The sequence below is a fragment of the Planococcus citri genome, chromosome 3 (genome assembly GCF_950023065.1).
Source record: "Planococcus citri chromosome 3, ihPlaCitr1.1, whole genome shotgun sequence".
NCBI lineage: Eukaryota > Metazoa > Arthropoda > Insecta > Hemiptera > Pseudococcidae > Planococcus > Planococcus citri.
Window position 1 is genome coordinate 74,575,998 of NC_088679.1, and position 23,305 is coordinate 74,599,302.

Below are 23,305 nucleotides of genomic sequence, written 5' to 3' on the forward strand. Positions count from 1 at the left end.
GTAAAATTCGTGTAGGTACGTGGGTAATTCTCAAAAAAATATTTTTAATGAAAAACTATCTTTGGGGTTCACGATATTATTATTGCGCACGCTGTAGGTATACCTAATGGTACATACCAGTGGCAGATTTAACAGTACTGAAATATGCAAATGCGTTCTGTGGCCCCCTGGCTGTGGGCCCCTAAGGTAAATGATGGGCCCTTCACTTGAACCTCCTACTAGATAGATGAAAAAAATTGGGAATAAAAACTTCACAATGACAAAAAAAATGAGCAACAGAGACAAGACAGGAAACATGAGGAATAGATGGAATTGTTACTTTCAGGGTTTGACATGTCAACAGGAAGAACATGATATAAATTAGATTAAGAGTAGAGAGTGGGCAGTGACGTCGTGATAGGGGGTGAGTCGCCCTCAGCCAAAAATCCAGTCGTCCAAATTGCTATTATGTGTCTATGTATTTCTCAAATTATTCATAATTGTGCTTGGACAGTATTTTGGTTCAAATTTTAAAAAATGTCAATAGTGAAAAATCTGACTTTTCACATCGAAATTACTGCTGTTTAACTTCTTGAAACTATAAATTTTGAAAAGATTTTGCCCTCGCTTAAAACCTCAAGAAACCATTGATAAAATTCAGGAAAAATTGAGGTCAGAAAAACCGAATTCTTCCATTAAAATTGACGCTGTTCTACTTTTCAAATCACAAATTTTCCAAAACTTTTGCCCTCGCTGTGCTCGGGCCATTCAAGGTGTAATTCCTGAAATACTTATAATACTCAAAGTGTACGAGAAATGAATTCTTTCATCCAAACTTGATGTTGTTAGTTACGTTTTACATAAATCATAAATTTTCGAAAAAGATACTCCTTTTAAAAATGTTCAGAAAATGAAAACTAAACAGAAAAACTCCAGAAATACTTAAATACGTAAAGCGTACGAAAACTACCAATTTTTAATTTTTTCTGAACAGAACCACTGGATTTTCAAAAATTTTTGATACCACAGTAATTTTAGCACGTTGAAATTTTGATTACTGCAGTAAAATTACAACTTTTGTCCCCCTCCCGCTAGAAAAACCCTTCAACCCTTCGCGACGACACTGTGAGTGGGGGGCGGGGCTTATTCTGAACTGGACCCTTTTGAAGTGTTTTGCGTACTGGGCCCACCACCCTTAGATCCGCCACTGGTACATACCTCCTTACTTGAGAGGTGATGAATTCATTTCCAACAATCTGATAACCCACTTGCAAATATCGTTTCAACACTAAAAAACCTGTAACCTACCCTCCTTGGCTTCTAAAACTTCTACAAATTGACTTTCAACTAAGAAATTATCCCAAAAAAACCATTCTCTCTCAGAAATTAAATGCCTCCATCTCGAACTGATATCAAACTACTCAGAATTAAATTTATGCTTTTGTAATAGTAGGGATAGGAATCATGTTAAAAAGTTGGAAAAATTTTTGTTGGGGGGGGGGGTGAAATGGGAATTTTGGGTAAAATGACTATTAATGAGTAGGGTGTCAGTGTCGTTTTCTTATGATTCGATACCGCTGAGCACGAACATGACGTTAGATTTTGTTTTACATCCCTCAGCCCCCCCGCCTCAATTTTCACTATTTTGGAAATGAAGTTACTTTGATGATGTTGGTGTCGTTGTCTTATAATTCGATACCGCTGAGCACGAATATGGCGTCAAATTTTCTCCTACACTCACACGCCCCTCCGGAGCCCTCAGCCCCTCCTGAATTTCCATTTATTTCTGAAATAAAGTTACTTAGATGAATTTGGTGTTGTTTTCTTATGATTCGATACCGCTCTGCTACACTCACTCAGCCCTCTCCTAAATTTCCACCATTTTCAAAATTAAGCTGCTTTTACAACATATGGAATCTTTTTCATATGAATTTCGCGCTCAGTGGTATCGATTCACAAGAAAACGACATCAATATCATCAACGTAATTCGAAAATATAAGGCAAAAACTTTCAAAAAATCACAATTCCTCAGAAGTGAAATACAAACATAATTTTTGATAAGAGGTTTTGAATTGAATTGAATTGAATGGTAATATGCAAGCTGGAAGGAGAAAAGGCAAAAAAATGTACTTTTCGCGTTAATTCTTCAACTTGTGCACTCGCGATTGAAAATAAACAGTAAGTAGTAAGAACCATTTTGTTAGAAATTGATTTTCCTACAAGATGGTACTTTCATTTTTATAATTACCTTGTAGTTACCTCCTAATTTCCCTGAATGAATGCTCATTTTTGAACATAAAACGTCTAGTGGTTTTCCAAAACGCATTAGGTCAATGTTTTTCAACACTTGTAGAATCTCTTGTGCAACATTTAACTCAACACCGCGGGTTGGATCATATCAAGCTATACCTAAACTTCAATGTTAGGTTGGTTGCATACTCAAAATAAGCCCTCTAATGAAATGGGAGTATGTCTTATGCTTTTTCTCGGAACTTACTTTTGTGACTTAATGCGTTTTGGAAAACCACGCTTCATTTATACAGTCGAAAACGCCTTCGAAATACTCAATAGGCAACTTAAATAACTGATCGAAGTCAAAACACAGCAATTTTTCACCCATAATGAATGCCCCTACAAAAATAATCCATAGGCAACTCAAATAACATGTCTAAACCAAAGGTTTGATTGAGCTTTGTGCTGTGTGGAGACATTAGTTTTTGCTATTCAACGGACACACAACGCCATCTATCACAATAGAACGGAACCAAAAATCGAACTTGAAAAAGTGACGATATGACAGCTAGATATGCGCGTGGCGCTATCTATCGGAATATTGGGGAACTATGTCGAATTCGAGCACTAGAAAATGGGTTTCTAGCTTCTTACAAGGGAACCTCTTGAGGTGTCCGCCTCCCGTTTGAACGGGACCGCGATTTTTGGAAAAAGAATGTTCTAAAACCCCCAAATCCAAATTTTCAGCTGCCCAAGTTCATTTTTCAAATTTTGGCGAATTTTTGAAAAATCAAAATTGACTGTTTTTGGCGATTTATGTTTTTTTTTAAAAAGTACGTACTTGACCAATAAAAATGGTCAAAATAAGTCCCAAAACTAATAATAATTCCCCTAATCCAAATTTCACCATTTCCAGCCACTCTGGAGCCTCCAGCGCACAGTGGGCTGCGAGCACCCTCAAAACGGGCGTAATTCAAAAACTTACAATCAACCCAAAAACAATTGTAAAATGATATCTCCCTTATGTTTTTGGGGTCGCAGAATACGAATTTGACAATATTTTTTTGTAGGGGTTTGGGGGGGTTGGGGGGGGGGGGGTCAAAATTTGACCATAATGACGTGTGATATGTCGAAATGTATGTTTTCGAGGGTGTAGATCACGAATCTGACAATATTTTTTTCTTAGGGGTGAATGGTGAGGGATGAAGGGGGTAAAAACGGTGAAAAATTCAAAATTTGATTATAATGATGTGTGATACGTCAAAATGTACCAAGTATGAATAATTCAACTGAAATTAAGTACTTTCCATCTATTTACTGGATTTTACTTTTTATAAAGTAATTACAAATAATTATAAGATTCATCTTGAAACCCCGTTTTTCTCCTACTTGGCTGCAAAAATTGGAATAGAACAGATTTTCTCACGTACTCTCACGGGAAATTCCAGTGGCTGGTAATACTTGAGATAGTGTATTTCAAGATGTCAATTGCCATTTTTGACCGAAAGTGACCCAACGACCCCCATAGTCGATTGTATTGAAAAATCATAGTGAATTTTGTTAGAAAGTTACAAATTTTTGACTTAGTGGGACTTTGACGGCTCCCCAACAGTAAATTCTTCATCCCCCACCCTTCGCCCCTCCTACACCCTCGAAAACGTACATTTTGACATATCACACGTCATTATAGTCAAATTTTGAATTTTTCGTTGTTTTCACCCCCTTCATCCCCCACCATTCACTCCCACGAAAATTTTTTTGTGAAATTCGTCATCTACATCCTCAAAAACATACATTTCGACATATCACACATTATTATGGTCAAATTTTGAATTTTTCACCCCCTTCATCCCCCAGCATTCACCCCTACGAAAAAAATATTGTCAGATTCGTGATCTACACCCTCGAAAACATACATTTCGACATATCACACGTCATTATAATCGAATTTTGAATTATTCACAGTTTTCACCCCTTTCATCCCCCACCATTTACCCCAAAGAAAAAAATATTGTCAGATTCGTAATCTACACCTTCGAAAACATACATTTCGACATATCACACGTCATTATTGTCAAATTTTGAATTTTTGACCCCCCTCCCCCCACCCCGTACCCCTACAAAAAATTGTCAAATTCGTATTCTGCGACCCCAAAAACATAAGGGAGGATATCATTTTACAATAGTTTTTGGGTTTATTGTAAGTTTTTGAATTACACCCGTTTTGAGGGTGCTCACAGCCCACTGTGCAGCGCTATTTTTCAATTTCTCCAGAATTTTGAATTTGCTCCAGAAGGCGTGATGAATATGCAATTGGGCAGCTAAAAATCGAGTTGTGTGTTATACTCGATCTGTTCAACGAGTTTAGCCACATTTGAGTTGCCCAATTGCATATTCACGCCTTCTGGAGCAAATTCAAAATTCTGGAGAAATTTAAAAATCACGCTGAAGGCTCCAGATGGATAGGAAATGTCGGAATCCGGTCTCGGGAGGTTAGTTGTGGACGAAATACAGCGATTCGCGCAAATTTCAAAAAAAACTCGCAAATGGAAAATTTTGGATTTTTTATTTGAAAAAAGCTAGTCAAAAAACCACTCTTGAGGTGCCCCTCCCAAAACCGACTCAAATGTGGATAAACTCGTTAAACAGATCGAGTATAACACACAACTCGATTTTTAGCTGCCCAATTGCATATTCATCACGCCTTCTGGAGCAAATTCAAAATTCTGGAGAAATTGAAAAATAGCGCTAGAGGCTCCAGCAGGGACTGGTAACGTTACAACATTTTTTAACAATAACGCAAAAAAACTTAAAAATATGCGAAAAAACGATACCAAAACCAATACCAATACCAGAACACTTGAATAACATTACCAAATACCAATACCAATACCGCTTCCTCTGAGAAAAACTTAACAATACCAAAACCAATACCAAAACGTTTTCCTGTTACTTTAAATGTTATTTTTTGACCCTAAATACTGTGAAAAAAATGTAAATTTAATGTCATTTTTCCCTTCATTTTTGTATTTTTGTGATTGTGGTGTCTGAAGACCTCTCCATTCATGTAACATGGTCAAAAATCGACTAAAATGGTTTTTCAATTCTTCAATTTTGATTTAATGTTAATTACACAGATCCTAATTTTTGTATTTTTCAACATTAAAGCTCATTTTTCGAGAAAACTATGCATTCAATAAAAAAATAAGATAAGGAAAATTGTGGACCACAAAATTTCCTTTCTGCTCAAGCTTCAAAGCTGGTTATTTTTCACAAAAATCTCAAAATTTTGTACAAAAAAACAAAACCTTAATACCAAAACAAATACCAATACCCAAACATTTTCAGAAAAACATAACATTTAAAAAAACGTAACAAAACCTTTAAAATACCATTACCAATAACAAAACCAGTACCCGAATGTTCAAAAACCATTACCAATACCAATACCAATACCCGAATACGTTCTGTTACCAGTCCCTGGGCTCCAGAGTGGCTGAAAATGGTGAAATTTGGATTAGGGGAATTATTATTAGTTTTGGGACTTATTTTGACCATTTTTATTGGTCAAGTACGTACTTTTATAAAAAAAAGGCCTAAATCGCCAAAAATAGTCAATTTTGAATTTTCAAAAATTCGCCAAAAATTGAAAAATGAACTTGGGTAGCTGAAAATTTGGATTTGGGGGTTTTAGAACATGCTCTTTCCAAAAATCACGGTGCCGGTCAAATCGGAGGCGGACACCTCAAGAGATTCCCTTGTTAGCATGTAGCTGATTCAAAAATTTGAAAGCAAAAATTGAAAATGGAAAATCAATATTCGATTTGAACATAAGTTTTTTGTTTTTTTCCTTTTCCACGATGAAAACGTTTATAAAAATGTTGACCAAAAAACGAATATTATTTGGGTTTTTTGAGAATTTTTTGAATAATGAGATCGGTCGAATAAATACAAAATAATTAAATATTATTTGTCGTTGTCGAAAATTCGAATTGTTGAACATTAGCCCAAGGTACCACGTTTCATTCGTCTTCTGTTGGTGATGGGCGTAAGAACATTTTCCATACAGACGTTCTTATTCCACTTACGATCTACATAAATGTATATATACCTAGACCTACTTGCTTCTAAAAAAAAATAACAAGTAGGTTTCGACTTTCGTTTCGAATGAATGTTTCATTCCATTCCATAATAAAATCATAAATTATTACATGAAAAAATCACCAATTTTCCCTTACCATTAGAAAAAATAAACGTTTAAAAATGAATATTTAATTTATCAAAATATTCACAAAAATACGCAAATCACAATACATCAATCGAAGAAAATTCTTAACATTCATAAAAAAAAACACCTTAAAATATAAATACCTATACCTAAGTAATGAGAACTAGATACATAAAAAATTGATATAATCAGATCTAAGTAGGTAAGTATAAAAAGAGCATTTTATGCAAACTTAAAACATAATCACATCATAGCATTTAGTTCGAAAAATATTTTAAAATGGTTACAGTTAAAAAAGAATATCTTAAAACACTACAAACATCAAGCATTACCCATCATTTTCTGTTCATTCCATATTTTAATCAATTCACTAGAATGGTAATCGTGCGAACTCACCACATACTTAAAACTACTCTTATCATAAATTTTCTTAACTATATGAATTTCAGGACAGTGGAACATCTCAATACCCAATTTTTTAGCCAAAATCCCTACATAAACATCATCAAATCGAAAATGCTGAGTATAATAACTAGCGTAATGCAAGTTCTTCAATACCTCTCTCGAAACAATATACGAACCAGCTGATACATAAGTGGGCCATTTATCGTACGGATATTCATCCAAAGAAACATACCATTTACTGCTCTGGCGACGATGAGGATAAGAAGGCGCGAAACACCCGGATATAAATTTCATCCCTTCAGGCAAATCATATTCTGTAACTTTATTCAAATGTTTGCCAACTTCTTTATCATCGGATCGTTGCAAGTATTGAGGGTATTCGGTCGGGTTACGAATAAATCTGAGGACATTTTTCACCGAAACGTACATATCGTCGTCACTAAATAGATAGAATTTCGCGTCACAATATCTAACAGCCCATTTGAATGCCATCATTGTTTTGATCGTATTGTTATGATAAGCATCGAAGAAATCAGCTTGAACTATATCGCCAAATTCTTCTTGTTCGTCGCTTATAGTTTGTAAAATTGTTCTATTTCGAGTCGCACCCAGCATAAAGATACGTTTTACTCCAACGTCGTAGAAACGTTCTTCGTATCCCCAGGTGTTTCGTATGGCTAATCTGCGGCCGAAATTATCCGTAGCTGATTTTATTAACATGACTAATCCAACTGAGGAGTTATCTGACCGAATGCATTTCTTCTCATTGTTGATTATGAAAGAGTAATTGTACGAGTTGATAATATTACAATGCGGGAGTGGTTTTTCAGCTTCTAAAGCTTGAACACATTCGACTATGTTTTGTTTTAAAGGATAATTGAAATCGGTATCGTAATTGAGCTCGGAAACATGGGTAAATGCTACGAAAATGTATAACATTACGATGGTTATAAGCAATACAGCTTTATGGTTTTGAAATTTACATACTTTACGTTTCAATATTGACAGGAAGTTGCAGCAGTTGGTTGGTAACGACAGATCTTCTTTCGAGTGAACCATTTCAACGTATTTATATGACTAAAATGTAAGTATTTCGCATTTGCTTTCAGATCTATGTGAACAGTATATCAATGTTTTGCGTCATGGTTGCTTCAGATCTACGAAAAGGACAGATTTACGGATTAAGTAGTGAAAAATAACCATAGAAAAAGAAATATTTACCTTGTGTTTCATCTCATTTTGTACTCGTACACCGGTGTTGTGAAATTTTGCGAATGCGAAGATCGTAAATTTTCAAGTCTTTATCAACGAATCATAATATTGCAGCCGCGTATTTATTACTCTTGGAATAACACATTGTCTAGAGCATGTCTATTGTCTGGTCTCTGGCGTTTTTTGCGAAGTAGTTCCGTAATATCCCGATAGAAAGCGCCACACGCATCTATCTAGCTCTCATTTGTCATTTTCCCCCACTTTTCAACGGAATACCACGATTTTTAAATAAAACAGAACAAAGTTTATTTTTTTCTCTGATAGATGGCGCTGTGGGTCCATTAACCAGTCGAATCGAATAACTTGAAGAACGCCGTGTTTACTGTTTGGTGTAAGTTGTATGCCTTGTGAGTAGGCAACTTGTTCGACACGCGAGTACTTTAATTCATTTAAAAAGTATGTAAATTCAACAGGAAAAAAAAAGTAAAACGGTCAAAATGTTGAAACACATTGAAGTATACCTTCGAAGTAAAAAGAGATCGTGTTCAATAAATAATCAATAAAAGAAGCGCACAAATGGAAAATATAAAAGCAGGAAGAATTATCTTGACTTATTATCTAGGTACCTATTAAAAGAAAAAAATCCAGGTAAGTAAGAGATTCTATGTACAATATGGGCGCTACATTGCTACAGCTTTCAATGTACCTACGTCGTGACGACGTACAAAGTTTTATGAAAGTACCGCGAGCTCGACCAAAATCCATGTGAAAAGTTTCCACGGTTGAAGAGCCAGTATTTTATACTCTATGCTGTTTAGTCCTTCGGTTTGGAAACGTTTTTGACTCTCGATTAATTTTTCAAATCTGTGTGAAAATTCAATCGATGAATTATGATACAAAAAGTACATACTTATCTCGGAAATGATGTTTAGTCATCTTTATTACCTACCTGTCAGGATTGGGTTTTTGCTGTTCATGGGCCAACGCCGTATAACGAGCAATATTAGAGGAATATCTTGATACATTCAAATCGCTCTTCATTACACGCATGAACAAATCATCGTCTTCTGAACCCCATCCCCAAAACAGGTTACTGAAACCGTTTACTAGTAGAAAATGTTCAGTGGATAAGGCACTAACTCCGCCAAAGTAATTGATATGTGGTAACCTGAAAATAAAAATGAAAACAAAACATTTAATTTCATTTTAGATTACAAAAAAAAAAAAAAAAAAAAAAAAACACAAAACGTAAGGAAAATTTCGATGGCAGTTTTTTTCAAAAAACACAGAAAAAAAACATCGAAATTCAAATTATAAACCATTTTTGAAAAAAAAACTGGTGAAGCCCAAAACAGATAATTATCATTTATCAACATTTCAAAAGTGAACTACTCGTGGATCAAAATGTAAAAAAAAAAAACATGAAAAAAATATTGGATCCCGGAAACATAATTGAAAAATGTGTTAAACGACGAAAAAAATTGCAAAATTAAAAGAAGAGGGGGAAACCTACCGAAACAGGGAGGAACAAAATTTAATCTTTTATTCAAAATCATTTCAAAAAACCAAACAAAAATATGTACCAATTGTAAAATTGCAAAAATGTTGACACGAGCGAAGATTTGATAAAAAAAAATTATTCGAGTGTTGAGAAAGAATAAACAGTAATTTGTGAAAAAATGCCATAAGTAAGAAGAATTATTTTAGAACGGGAAACTTATTAAAATCAACAGGAAAGGGTGGAGGGGAGGAGAGAGATTGCAATCCAACTTTGAAAAAAAGTGATCTGTGAAAATCATTTTAAAAATTCGAATACAAAAAATTTACCTTGCTTCAAAAAGAAATAAAAAATCCTCCAACAATTTTGTTGATACGATTTTTAAAAAATTGGAAAAAAGCGACAAAATTTTTGAAATTGAGAGAAAATGACTAAAACAAGAAGCAGAGCAAAGATCAAGATCTGGAGAGAAAAAAAAGTCAAAAAATAATGTTGAAAAACCTCTTCGTGATCTTCTTTTAATAAATCAAATCATAAGTCCCTAAGAATAAAACTCAAGAGCGAAATTCGAAATGAACCAAAAAACAGAGTTTTGTCGAAATTTAAAAAGTTGAAAAATATCACGAGGATTCCGGAATAAAAATTCGATTAGGAGTAGAAAAACTCCACCGAAAAACTAAGGTATAAACTAAAAAGCACTAACATTTAAGAAAAAACATCGCAAGAATTGAAAAAAAAACTCACTATAGAATCGTAAAAATTCAAAGTTGAAAAAGTTTGTCAAAACTGGAGAAACTTCGCCAAAATTTGAAAAGAAAAAAAAATGGGAATTCCGAGAAAATCACCGAAAAACTTGAAAAAAGAGAACTCGCAAAAATTCAAACAAATCATACCCTTCAGAATAGAGAAAAATCTACAAAAATTCAAACGTTCGACGGTTTTTTTTTTAACAAAATTCAAATCAAAAAAAGCCATCGAACCGAAATAAGGAGAAATCCCGACTATTTGAGCAATAATATGATACAAGCTCAGGGAAAAATTTCCATGAAAAGATCACGAGAATTCAGGTGATAAAATTCGGCAAAAATTCAGGCGAAAAAAATCATCAAAATTCAGAGCAAAATCATGGAAAAATTATTTAGGAAAAAAATCACCACCAAAATTCAAGATGTAAAAATCAATCAAAACAGGTGAAAGTCCACTAAAAACCATTGAGGAATTCAAAAAATAAATAATAATACCTGTCGAAATTAGAAAACCTCCAAGTACCTACATATCAAAAGAAAAATTATCAAAACTGAAAAGATAAAATTCGTAACGCTGAAAAAGCAGTGATGCCATTCAAATGAAAGCAATGTTTTTTTTTTCCGAAGAATTTTAGATAAAATTTTGAAAAAAAAGGAACTTTGTGAAAAAACTTGGAAAAAGTAACTTTTAGTAACCAACATTTTCAACAAGTAACCGAAAGTTACTAACTTAAGTAAGAGTTGGTCAAAGCGACATGAAGCGTGGTTCGTCCATTTGGGCAAAAAATGTCACAAATGCAATTGAGGAGCTCATAGCCCAGTCAAATAGTGGGAAAAAATGGGTGAACCCAGACATAATTGCGATCAAAGTTTTTTTTTGCGAATATTGTCTAGGGTGGTGTGGTAAACAACACACTAAAAACCCCCGCCCCTACCCCTGGAGCTAATCCCCTCACAGTGGATCATAGCCCCCCAAAATCAGTTTTTTGTCAAAAAATTCAGAAATGTCAACTTTTGAGTAAAATAAGCACTGATTATTTAATCTCCTCTCAAATACCTATCAAATGAGCTATCAACCAACTTCCTAGCTTCAAGGGGGGTGGGCGCTACGACCACTCAAAGTGATGTGATTTCAATAAGTTTATATTTCATGACTTTGGGACTAGGAACCTGTTCTAATCGATCAAATAAAGTCAAACTTGGGGAATAAGATTCTTTTGGGACCTAAAGTCGACCCTTAGAGTGGGGAGGGTCAAATTCGAAAATTACGGTAAGGTCATTTTTTTGGAGGGGCATAATGTGGTTCCAAATGGATGAAAATGGTCCAAAATCATGTCATTGATCAGTACTCCCATTGTGATTAACATATTGAAATTTCAGCTTCCTAGGTCATCCTCACTTCTTTTAAGGAAGAAAAAACCTAAAATAGGGGTCAAATGAGGGGGTTTCCACCTTAATTCCGCCTTAAATGGGGTGGGAATGACCTAGGAAGCTGAAATTTTGATATGTTGATCACAATGGGAGTACTGACCAATGATACGATTTTGGACCATTTTCATTCATTTAGGACCATATTATGGCCCTCCAAAAAAATTACCTTTCTGTAATTTTCGAATTTGACCCTCCCCCACCCTAGGGGTCGACTTTAGGTCCCAAAATAATCTCATTCCCCAAGTTTGACTTTATTTGATCGATTAGAACAGGTTCCAAGTCCCAAAGTCATGAAATGTAAACTTATTGAAATCACATCACTTTGAGGGGTCGTAGCGCCCCCCTTGGGGCTAGGGAGTTGGTTGATAGCTCATTTGATAGGTATTTGAGGAGAGATTAAATAATCAGTGCTCATTTTACTCAAAAGTTGACATTTCAGAATTTTTTGACAAAAAACGGATTTTGGGGGGCTTTGATCCACTGTGGGGGGATTAGCTCTAGGGGTAGGGGGGGCTTTTAGTATGTTGTTCACTACATCATCCTACATAATATTCGCAAAAAAAACCTTTGATCCCAATTATGCCCGGTCAAATTGTAATTTGACTATGCTATCCTTGCAAAAATAGCCCTCATCACTTTGAAAAAAAATTGGGGAAGTTCTTTTCTCCACTGCATTGTATGGATGCATCAGTATGATAGCCCTCTAAAAGTTTTTCTGAGAGTAACAGGAAATACTCAAGTCGATAAAAAAATCATTTTTGCAATGAGCTCCTCAATTAAAATTAGTCAATTCATTACTCATATGCGGATTTACTCCTGGCCACGGCCATATGAAGAGGCTGATTCGCGCATGTGTATAAATTTCTGTCGTCCTCGGGCAGTAGATCCACGTCGTGAAATATGAAACAGTCAAAGGGGCGAATTTTCATCGCCTCGAAAAATCCCACATTAAACAACATACCGCGATTGAATGGGCGATCGCCTGTCAATCACCAAAATTCGTCAACGAATAATTTTTAGTGCTATAATGCCGAACGCGAGCAATTTTAAAAAAATGAACCTGCTTGCTCCACAATAAAAATAGTATAATCCAATTGTTGTTTTTGTAAGAACGGATGAATATTTTTCAAAAAAATAATCAGATGTTCGAAACGATCTCTATATGGTACGAGAACAGCAACCATATGACGTGCTCGACATTCATTTGGCTGGTAACGTCCATCAATTTGAAGATTAGAATTCTCAAATTCATCGCGTAAGCTTTTCAAAGAACCAGCCGCTTCTGTGATTAACTGCACTTTGCCCTCTGTAACGTGAGAAGAATAAGAGTAAAGTGAGATTAGAACTCGCTTTGGCCAAGAAAATTGAATACATAAAAAATATACATTTAGCAAAAGTGAGGACCTATTTATTTCACACTACCTACTCAATTATTACGTCATAACCGTAATTTAATCGTACGTAGTTTAATATTCTTGCAAATAAAACTTACCCAGATTAAGAGGTATTTCCGGGCAAAGTTGAGATATGTTTCGCTCATTGTAATAAACATCGGAAGCATCAGATGTATTACGTAATTCGTTTCTCTGTGAATGAACACACGTTTTGGCAAACACTTAGATACTAAAGTGCATTTTTGAAATGAGAAATGAAAGGAAAACTTTTACGTACTATTTCAGATTTCAATTGTGCTTCATACTCATTACTCCCTTTGAAATGCACTGCTACGTTAGTGTTGTTTATGGGAAATAAAGGTCCTAAATGGGAGTTGGAGTTTTGAATTACAGCGTTGAAAGCGTAATGAACGGTCAGAAAAAAGTAAAAAACTGGTAGTAATGAACACGCCATCGTTACCACGACAAAAACTAAAATTCATTTCGAAGAACATTTCATGTACAATATTTTAAATTAGCCAACTATTTTCAAATGTAACTTTTTTTTTTTTAAAATTATAATCTTACATTATTTTTATACCTAGTTGAAATGAGTATAATCTCAAATAAATAAACAACAGTAGGACCAAAACGAGACACGTAAATCGAGACTGGAGCAGGGGTAACGGCCCTATTTTTTACCCCTCCCCCCCCAAGGACATAGTATCTCGAAATTTCTTTTGATCTAATAAAGCTAGATAAAAACTAAAAAACTTTTTGAAATCAGCGCACATTTCTTAACAAGATTCTTTACCCCCTCTAATTTTTAACAAACAATTTTGATGAAAAATAACTAGCTCATCTCAGGGCTTAAAAGTTAAAACCATTTGGATTTTATTGGTTGTTGAGATAGGTGGTTTTTAAAAGACTCAACAATAATGGTTTTTGGTTATGGTTTCTGAATTGGTTTTGCAATCACTCTACGGTTTAAGTTTCAAAGTTTTTCTGGTTCTGGTTTTGAAATGGTTTCAATTTTTTTTTCATTATGGTATGGATGTGGTTTTGGTTTTGTAATTGTTTTTTTTTGTGGTAGGTAGTAGTGGTTTTTCATATCAAAAACCATTTCAAATTTTCAAATAGTTTTGATGGTTGTGCTGGTTTTTACATCAAAAATTATATTTTCAAATATTGAAAAATTTACAGAAAAACAAATTAAGGTACAAAAGTCTGATTTGAGACAAAAAAACAGAAAATTTCCATCACTAGTCTAGAAAAATTGAAAAATTGGAGAAACCAAAAGAACTACTTATTTCATGAATTGGTTGTTATTGGTTAGGTATGGCTACATTTGAAATTCATTGAAATGGTTCTTGTGGTTGTAGTTTTCTCCAAAGAACACAACTTTTTGGTGTTTTCGGTTTTTTCAATTCAATTTTTTTCCAAATGGTTCTTTTCAAATGAATTGGTTTTCATTTTTTTCCAACATATTATATTGGTTCATTTTTGTTGTTGTTTTTGAAATTTACAAAAAGAAGTTGAAATGGTTGTGGTAGTGGTTAAAACCAATTGAAAAAACGTGTTTATTGTGGTTTTATTTGGTTTTTGGTGGTTTTAAGCCCTGGCTCATCTAATAGACCAGAGTGTGTAGAATTCAGCGATGTACTCACAAACTCATTTTGATGGAAATTAGCACGTCCAATCCTTAAAATCAAAACACACTTTTTGATAATTTTGTTAAGAAAACCGACTAAAATTCACATCACAATTTTCAAAGTCTCCTGAACCATGAACATTGAATGGAAAATGCAGATTTCCAAGGGCATTGTGTTCCAAAAGAAGCACAAAACATTGTTAACATGGTTTTGGTTTTCAAATCGATTCATGACTTTAATGGTGAATTATTTTTCAGAAAATTCTTGGGGAGTAAAAAAACTAGAGAGAGTAAGGCTGCGGACACGACATGAGCGTTGAGCGTTAGCGAGAGCGTTGGCGAAAATTTAAAAAACGTAATCTTAACGTTAGACGATTTTGACGAGAATATTTCTGAGCGATGACACTCAACGCTCAGAAATATCAAAAAATTTTGATATTTGAGCATCAGCGAGAGCGTCAAACGAACTTTGAAAATTTGAAAACGCTCAACGCTCATGTCATGTCCGTAGCCTAAAAAGAAACTGGGCCGTTAGCCCTACGGCCTACATGTAAACACCCTTAAAAAAACCATAAACAATGAAAAATCTTCAAAAATGGGAAAGAGGTTTAGAAGATTATGAAAACGCGTGTTACACTATTCCTAGATAAACTAATGATAGATTAGTTATTTCATATGCACGTTTACTCACTTTGTTATATTAAGTATGTATTTTATTCTACACCATGCAATATTTCTAACACAACTTCAAAGATAAATTACACCAATAATGTATACTTACGTCCGCAGTGAAACTGCTTCCAGTAGGTACTTGTTGATTGTACAAATGAATTTCACAATTAGTCATTGTGAGTAACCGGAGTCGGGGTAAGTGGCCTCAAGAATATTCTGCGAATGACGTCATTATTCTCCCACGTTATTATTTACCATTGTTCAAATGTTATTGAAACTTAATTAGGTCCGCTAACCATGCAATCTATACAATGTTTATAGAATGATTGACGTAAAAGTACGATGAACACGCTTTGTAAAAATTTACATTCTGTTTTTGCATATTACGTAAGTAAGTAAGTACTTATATTTATGTACAATCAGACGTGTTGCATTCAAGTTTGAAGTGAACTCAAGTTTAGCAAGTTTAGGTAGGTGCGGTGGAATAATTTTCTTCGGTCAAATTCATGTGAAGAGATTTATCATAACTCAATAAAACGTAAGTTACATCGGAAATGTGCTTAACTATTTAGGTAATAATAAAAATACACGAATCATACTTATCCTCACTAATTCTATTCTATCTAACGCCATTATAATCTGACGAAATAATATCATATATGGTATACTTATCTGTCGATACTCGATAAACTTGATCGGCGGTGTTGTCGTTCGATGAAGCGCTAAATGCGCCACCACAAGATTTAAAATTCATATAAAATTAGATAAAGTTCATCATCTAGCGTACTCACTGCCTAAGAACATCAATTTCTGCGAAAAGGGTTCGACGTGTGTTTCAAACCATTCTTTAATAGTATTTTCGTTGAAAAATATTTTCATTTCTTGGCTGAGTGAGATGTTAACACGATGAAACCGCGGTCTAATCGAATTGAAAGACTCAGCTTTCAAATGTTCATAGAGTACCATGTGTAATCAAAGGTTTGACACGCAGCGTGTTATTTTTCAAGGGACCCTCGCAATTCCAATCGTATTTTTTGAGTAAGCCATCACATAAATGCTTAATCTGACTTTGAAGTTGTTTCAGCTTCCAAGTATACTAACTACAAGACGAGATTCTGGAAATGAGCAGTGTTGTGAAAAGCTTAGGTCGTAGAAATCCTCTACGCGATATTCGGACGCAAAACAAAATCTTAGAGGACAATATCCAAGTTCAACATGATGACATTGAAGGATATCCTTATAAGCGTCTAAGTAAGTACTTGTAATTAGGGCTGTGGAATGAATTCAAGGTATCTGCTACTTTCAAAGAAGTCAAAAACAAAGAAGGAATCGAGGCGGGGAGCAGTTCGCATAATGATGAGAAATGATGATATCGGGACCATCCATCCAGTGGAGATAAAGCCTGCTACAGTAGTTGATGACAAATTTTCTTGAATAAACTTTAGCCAAGATTCATAATTCATAAAACGTTTCTTCATTGATGGTAATATTTCTGTTGGACCATCAGCTCCTTTGAATGCACCAGCTAACCAGATTTTCTTGAAAATGCTCGTAGGTATACCTGAATGAATGAATGAATTGAACGAATAAGTAGGTATGATATGAGATGGCTAGGTAAGTCACGCTAAGTATAATTTCTTTTTTTTTCAAACGTAAAAGTAGTTTTCATGACACAGCTACTTGCAGAATGCTCAGAAATATTGAGCACTTTGCACCAAGTTTTTCGCTGAAAATGTAAGCTGGCAATATGATGAAACAGACTCGTATGATTGGTGGGTTACCATATTGGACCTAGATAGAGCTATTCACTATGACCAGCTTACATTTTTAGCACGAAAATTGTTTTTGTGGGACCGTACACTGTACATATTAACTCGTGTATTCCTGCGTAATATCCCAGTTCTCTTACTTTTTCCAATATTCATATTGGTCAACTTGAAGCGCAGGAACGTAATCCCAGATTACAACTTCGACATATCGGTGTAAAGATTCAATTATAAGATCATGTGGTATCCAACGTAGCATATCGTCCCATATAAGCGGGGTAAATGAATTGTTGTAACTGACTTGAATATGCATTGCTACTTGTTTTACGTGATCGATGAAAGTTTCTCTTTTGAAACAGAACAAAAAGCGCATATACAATTCGATAAAAATACAATTTAGGTACTTAAACACAAAATTCGACACTACCAACACTTATTCTAACTTACGTTGCAGATTTTTGTTTCTTTAGGCATCTCGGACACGTGTTCAAGGCATATACTTCGTCACAACCGATAGGTATGTATTCTTTGGCTAAAATTGTGTAAAGCCAAAACTTGACGAAGCATTTCTTTAATCAATTTCAATGAACGATCATTTGATGGACAAATTGCACGAGGATCTTCCAGATGTTCTCGCAGCTATCTCTGAATTCTTGTTTCTTCAAAATGTATTCCATATGTCCGAACGTTTGAATCATGTGGAATAACTTCGATGTTTAGTTCGACGCAGTGCTTCAAAAATCGTGAAACCTGTTACAGATTTGGTCAAAATATAGCTACATTGCGTCATTATAGGTATACTTTATACCTGACTTTCAGCGCCGGACCCAGGATTTCCGGCCCACCAAGAAATGAAAGTTTTACCGGCCCTCCGACTTACCTCGGCCCAAAATCATATAGTCAATTTTTTTGGAAGGGGGAGGATTTTAAAGTTGAATATTACTCGTATCAAGTCAAGTGACATATTGTTTAACAGGTATTCTAGGGTGCCGAATTCAAAAATGCGCATTTTTGTCTATGTACAACCCTTGCATCCTCCCCCTTAGAATATTTTTACTGAAAGGAAGCCAGAATCATTGTGCTCGAGCGAAGCGAGAGCGAAAATTTTTTGAGAAAATTAGTTCAAAAAACGAAAAAACGACAGTCCATTTTTGTTATTCATTTTCACCAATGGTATCAACCATTATGAAAACTGGAATTTTCCTATTACCTATAATTTTTGAAAGTAGTATCTTGAATGGCCCGAGGGCAAAAGCTCCGGAAAATTTGTAATTTAAAAGGTGAAACAACATCAATTTTAATAAAAGGATTTGGTTTTTCTGATCTCAACATTTCTTAAAATTAGTCAATGGTTTCTTGAAATAGTTGAAATTTCAATGTTGAAGAAGAAACCTCAATTGGCCCGAGCGGAGCGAGGGCGAAAGCCTTTTGAAATTTGTAATTTCAAAACCCATATTCGCAGTAATTTTGATGTGAAAAGTGAGTTTTTCCACCCTTGACATTTTCAAAAGTTTAAACAAATGTATTTTCCAAGCACAATAATATGGCTAATCTGAGAGATGAAATACAACAACATAGGGCGAAAAATTTTGTGGATAGCTCGGTGATTTTGTCGGTAAACTGATAATAATTTTGTAACTTGGAGAAAAGAATCAAATTGACGCGAGAAAAGCGAGGGCGAAAGCTTCGATAATTTGTAGTTCGGAAAGTAGGACAACATCAATTATAATGTAAGAATTCGATTTTTCTGATTTCAATTTTCAGGGTGTCCACTCATTTCTGGAAATGATTTTCCCTGACTTTCCCAGGTTTTCCAGACCATTTTTTTCAATGTTCTATGCTTACCCCATAATTTAATAATTAAAGAAGAAGTTTTGGAGGAGGGGGGGGGGGTGTAATTTTTTTTTCATAAGCTTCTCTTCATAATTCTTCGGATATAAAAAACAGCGCAGCTAAACTTTGATCATTAACTTTTTAAATTAAAAGTGAATAAATAAAACATTCATCAAGTTTGGTCAATTGATACAATATTCATATGACTTACTCGTATGAAAATTTTTCTTTTCCTTTTTGGATTTTTGGAGGCCGCAAAATGTGAAATTTGTGTATTTTAAAATAAGAAACAAATTGGCCCGAGCGAAGCGAGGGCGAGAACTTTTGAAAATTTTAATTTCGAGATGTCTAAAAACGATTTTTTTTTAAATGCAAAGAGTTTATTTTTTATTTTTTAAATTTTAATAGGAATTGGAATTATGTTTTTTTTGAAGGAAGTTACTTTTGAAAAAGAAAAGCGAATATATGCTCGAGCGAAGCGAGGGAGAAAGCTTCTGAAAATTTGCGTTTCGAGAGGCATAAAAACGAGTTTTTTTATGTGAGGACGAGTCGTTCTTTTGGCTTTTAAAATTTTAGAATTTGAATGATGTGTGTTTTTTTTAAAGGAAGTTGATTTTGAAAAATAAAACAGAACAGGCTCAAGCAAGGGCGAAAGATCTTGTAAAGTGTTTCCAGATTTGATGCATAAAAACGATGTTTTTTTTTTTTCGTGAGGAGTTTATTTTTTGTCTATAAAACTTGAGTTTTATTATCTAGAAATTTTCATCTTCCTGTTGAAAAAGAAAAGTAAACAAGCCCGAGCGAAGCGAGGGCAAAAGCTTTGAAAAAAATGATGTAAATAACTGATGCAAAATGTTGATTTTCATAGCTTCAAAATTTTAATAATAATTTTCAGGAAATTATAATATTTTTTAAAATAGTAATAAAGGCCCGAGCGAAGCGAGGGCAGAAGCTTGGAAAAAATGTATGATTCAAATTCAGAACCTATTCTAAGGCGCAGCTCCGCACATTTTGCGCAGTTCCAAAAAAAATGTGTGTAGTTCCGAATTAGTTTGCGCAGTTCCAAAATTTGAACAAATACAAAAGTCATAAAGATAGACAATGAATATGAGAAGTAGAATTTGTGTAAGTTTGGAAAATAAAAAAATTACCTAAAACCATGGATTTTTTAAAGTTTTTGCCCTCGCTTCGCTCGGGCCAAATCATTTTCCCTTTGCATTCTCTGATTCTAAGTTAGAGAATAGAAAAATTGTCTCCTCAAATTAGAAATAAAAAATGCTGTTTCACTTGAAATTTACCAATAGATGGTCTTTTCATTCCTGTCATAACTATGTAAGGTGCACCGGGGGAAGTCCGAATTCGGGGTAAGTCAGAAAAACTGCTCTAGCTCTTAGAGGCTTAAATCTGCCGAAGCGCTACCCAGGGGTAACTTGAGGGTACTACCCCTACTTCATCACAGCATACAAAATTTCGCGACCCAGTTTCATTTTACAGGCTTTTGATTGGTTCTTTTTTAGTTGCTGTTTTGAATTTGATTTCAAATTGTAACCAGTGTTTTTCAAACTGCTTTTTACCTCAAAAGAAATGATCAGTAAAAGTGATATTATAAGTGAAAGTATTCCTAAAACAATAATGTAAAACCCCAAGTATTCAATTTTTTTAAATTTTCAATTATTCATTATTTATATCGCTTTTTCTGACTTACCCCCTAAATCAGTGCTATGGGGTAAGTCAGAAAGGTGAACATTGATAATTAGGATTCGACTTCATCGATGTGTAATACGTAGAATGATATGTTTTCGTGGTCGTAGAATCCGAATTTGGAGTTATTTTTTTTGTATGAGTGGGGGGTGAGGCGTGGGGAGGGGGCGATTCCAAATTTTCCCTACATTATTGTGGTAGGAGTGGGGGGGTGAGGCGTGGGGAGGAGAACATTTCAAATTTTTCACAAAATTATTGTGTAATATGTCGAATAATATGTTTTCAAGGTCGTAGAATCCGAATTTAGAGTTATTTTTTTGGTAGGAGTGGGGGTGAGGCGTAGGGAGGAGAAAATTTCAAATTTTTCACACATTATTGTGTAATATGTCGAATAATATGTTTTCAAGGTCGTAGAATCCGGATTTAGAGTTATTTTTTTGGTAGTAGTGAGGGGTGAGGCGTGGGGAGAGGGAATATTTCAAATTTTTCCAACATTATTGTGTAATATGTCAAATAATATGCTTTCGAGGTCGTAGAATTCGAATCCGGAGTCATTTTTTGTGGTGAAGGTGGAAGGTGAGTCGTAGGTTCGTATGGGTGAGGGATTTCAAACTTTGCTTGTAAAAAATTCCAAATTTGGTTTTTAGGTATTTAGGTATCTCAATGTTTTCTTATACCACTGATGTTCAAAGTTGACAGTTTTTTTATGTAAAATCAGAATTCAGAACATGTTTTGAAAAAAAATGCTATACACAATCAGGCAATCTCATGTGTTCTTTTCTGCAGGATGATGTCAGATGTGTATATTTTGGAGTGGTGTTACTATGTTTTGGGGATTTTTTGTTTTGTTTTCTCAGAAGATGATTATTTTTTCTCCTAACATGAGTTTTTCAATTTTTTACAAATACATTTTTGTACTCTACAATAAATTGTCAGATGAATTGTTTTTCTGAAGTTACCACAATGACAGCCAAAATGCCATAATAGGCAGGAGGGGGAGATTTCTACAAATCGCCATTTTCATACACATCCGTGTATTTGAGCGGAAGTTATTTCAAATAATCATTAGTTAGCTCATTTCATTACTGTTCCAACTTACACGGGGCACAGTAGGCTACAACCCCCCTCTCCCCAAACGTACTTGAATAGCACTCAACCCTAAAAACTAGCTCAAGATTTGAATTCTGCGACCTTGAACACATATCAATCAACATGTTACACAATATTATAGGCAAAATTTGAAATTTATCCTCTCCCCTTGCCTCACCTCCTAACCCGTGCAAAAAAATAACCCCCGATTCGAATTATACGACCTCTAAAACATATCAATCGACATTTATTACACATTAATATAGGCAAAATTTGTAATTTACTCTCTCTCCCCTTGACTCACCTCCCACTCCACAAAAAAAATAACTGCTGATTCAGATTCTACGACCTCGAAAACACATTACTTGACATATCACATGATAATGTAGGAAAATTTTGAAATTTTCCCTCTCCCCACGCCTCACTCCCCACTCCTACTAAAAAAATAACTCCAGATTCGGATTCTACGACCTCGAAAACATATTAATCGACATATTGCGCATCGATCAGGGTCGAATCCTAAAATCACCAATTAATTTAGTAGATTTTCTGACTTACCCCAAAGCGGGGTAAGTCGGAACAAGTTACATTTTATTCGATTGTGCGAAAGCTACTGTGACAATCGCGTTGAAATTTTTACCATAGGTTAAGAATTCTTATGGGAACCTACATACCAAATTTCAACCATATTGGTTCATTAGTAGGAGAGTAACAGCTGATCAAAGTTGAAATTGTGAAAAAACGTTCTGACTTCCCCCGGTGCACCTTACCAGAATAAAGTCCCAATTTTTTGCCAAAATACAAAAAAAAGTCCTAATTTTTCGTCAAAACTTCGTAAACAATTTGAAAACATACCAGGTACCCACTTATACTTAATTTTGTCATGAAAAAATGAAGAATTATGAATTTTTGAGAGGTTTTGCCCTCGCATTCCTACTTTTGAAAATGTTTCAATTTCTTGAAAACAAAAAATTTTGAAGCCATGAAAATTAAGTTTCTGTATCAAAATTGATGTTGTTATGGGTTTCGAATTATCAATTTTTCCCAGTTTTCGCCCTCGCTCCGCTCGGGCTAGATCATTTTTCTTTTCTTTTCTCTGATTTAACTTAGTGTAGAGTAGAATAATTGACTTCTCGCATTAAAAATAGGTGCTTAATGTTGTTTTACTTCTGAAGAAATTTTGGTAATTTTTTTATTTTCCAAACTTACACAAATTCTACTTCTCATATTCATTGTCTATCTTTATGACTTTTGTATTTGTTCAAATTTTGGAACTGCGCAAACTAATTCGGAACTACACGCATTTTTTTTTGGAACTGCGCAAAATGTGCGGAGCTGCGCCTTAGAATAGGCCCTGGATAAACGATAGTAACCTTTTGGAAAAAATTAGTTTCTGGGCCTCAAAAATCCACTATCTAGGCAAAAATAAAAGATAAATACACTCAGTTCAAGTTGAAAGATCAATTCAGAAAAACAAACAATTAAAGA

The 23,305-nt window shown here is 34.6% G+C and overlaps 2 protein-coding genes across 6 annotated transcripts; both read right to left on the minus strand.

Moving 5' to 3' along the window:
• Positions 1 to 6,525: 6,525 nt before the first annotated feature.
• Positions 6,526 to 8,197, minus strand: LOC135839166 (beta-1,3-galactosyltransferase brn-like). The gene is made up of 2 exons (XM_065355066.1): positions 8,067 to 8,197; positions 6,526 to 8,002 (listed from the first exon to the last, which is right to left on the minus strand). Exon 2 carries the CDS (start codon positions 7,902 to 7,904, stop codon positions 6,762 to 6,764), a length of 1,143 nt encoding a protein of 380 aa, XP_065211138.1. The 5' UTR covers positions 7,905 to 8,002; positions 8,067 to 8,197; the 3' UTR covers positions 6,526 to 6,761.
• Positions 8,198 to 8,578: 381 nt separating this feature from the next.
• Positions 8,579 to 16,192, minus strand: LOC135839167 (beta-1,4-galactosyltransferase 4-like). 5 transcript variants are annotated; one of them, XM_065355070.1, is made up of 8 exons: positions 15,448 to 16,192; positions 13,404 to 13,597; positions 13,225 to 13,318; positions 12,793 to 13,038; positions 12,531 to 12,714; positions 9,007 to 9,225; positions 8,764 to 8,921; positions 8,579 to 8,683 (listed from the first exon to the last, which is right to left on the minus strand). In XM_065355070.1, exons 2-7 carry the CDS (start codon positions 13,578 to 13,580, stop codon positions 8,789 to 8,791), a joined length of 1,053 nt encoding a protein of 350 aa, XP_065211142.1. In that variant the 5' UTR covers positions 13,581 to 13,597; positions 15,448 to 16,192; the 3' UTR covers positions 8,579 to 8,683; positions 8,764 to 8,788. The 5 variants fall into 5 exon arrangements, with proteins under 5 accessions (XP_065211142.1, XP_065211143.1, XP_065211140.1 ...); XM_065355071.1 differs by having other exon boundaries at positions 8,605 to 8,683; positions 8,768 to 8,921; XM_065355068.1 differs by lacking the exon at positions 8,579 to 8,683 and having other exon boundaries at positions 8,707 to 8,921; positions 15,538 to 16,192.
• Positions 16,193 to 23,305: the final 7,113 nt, after the last annotated feature.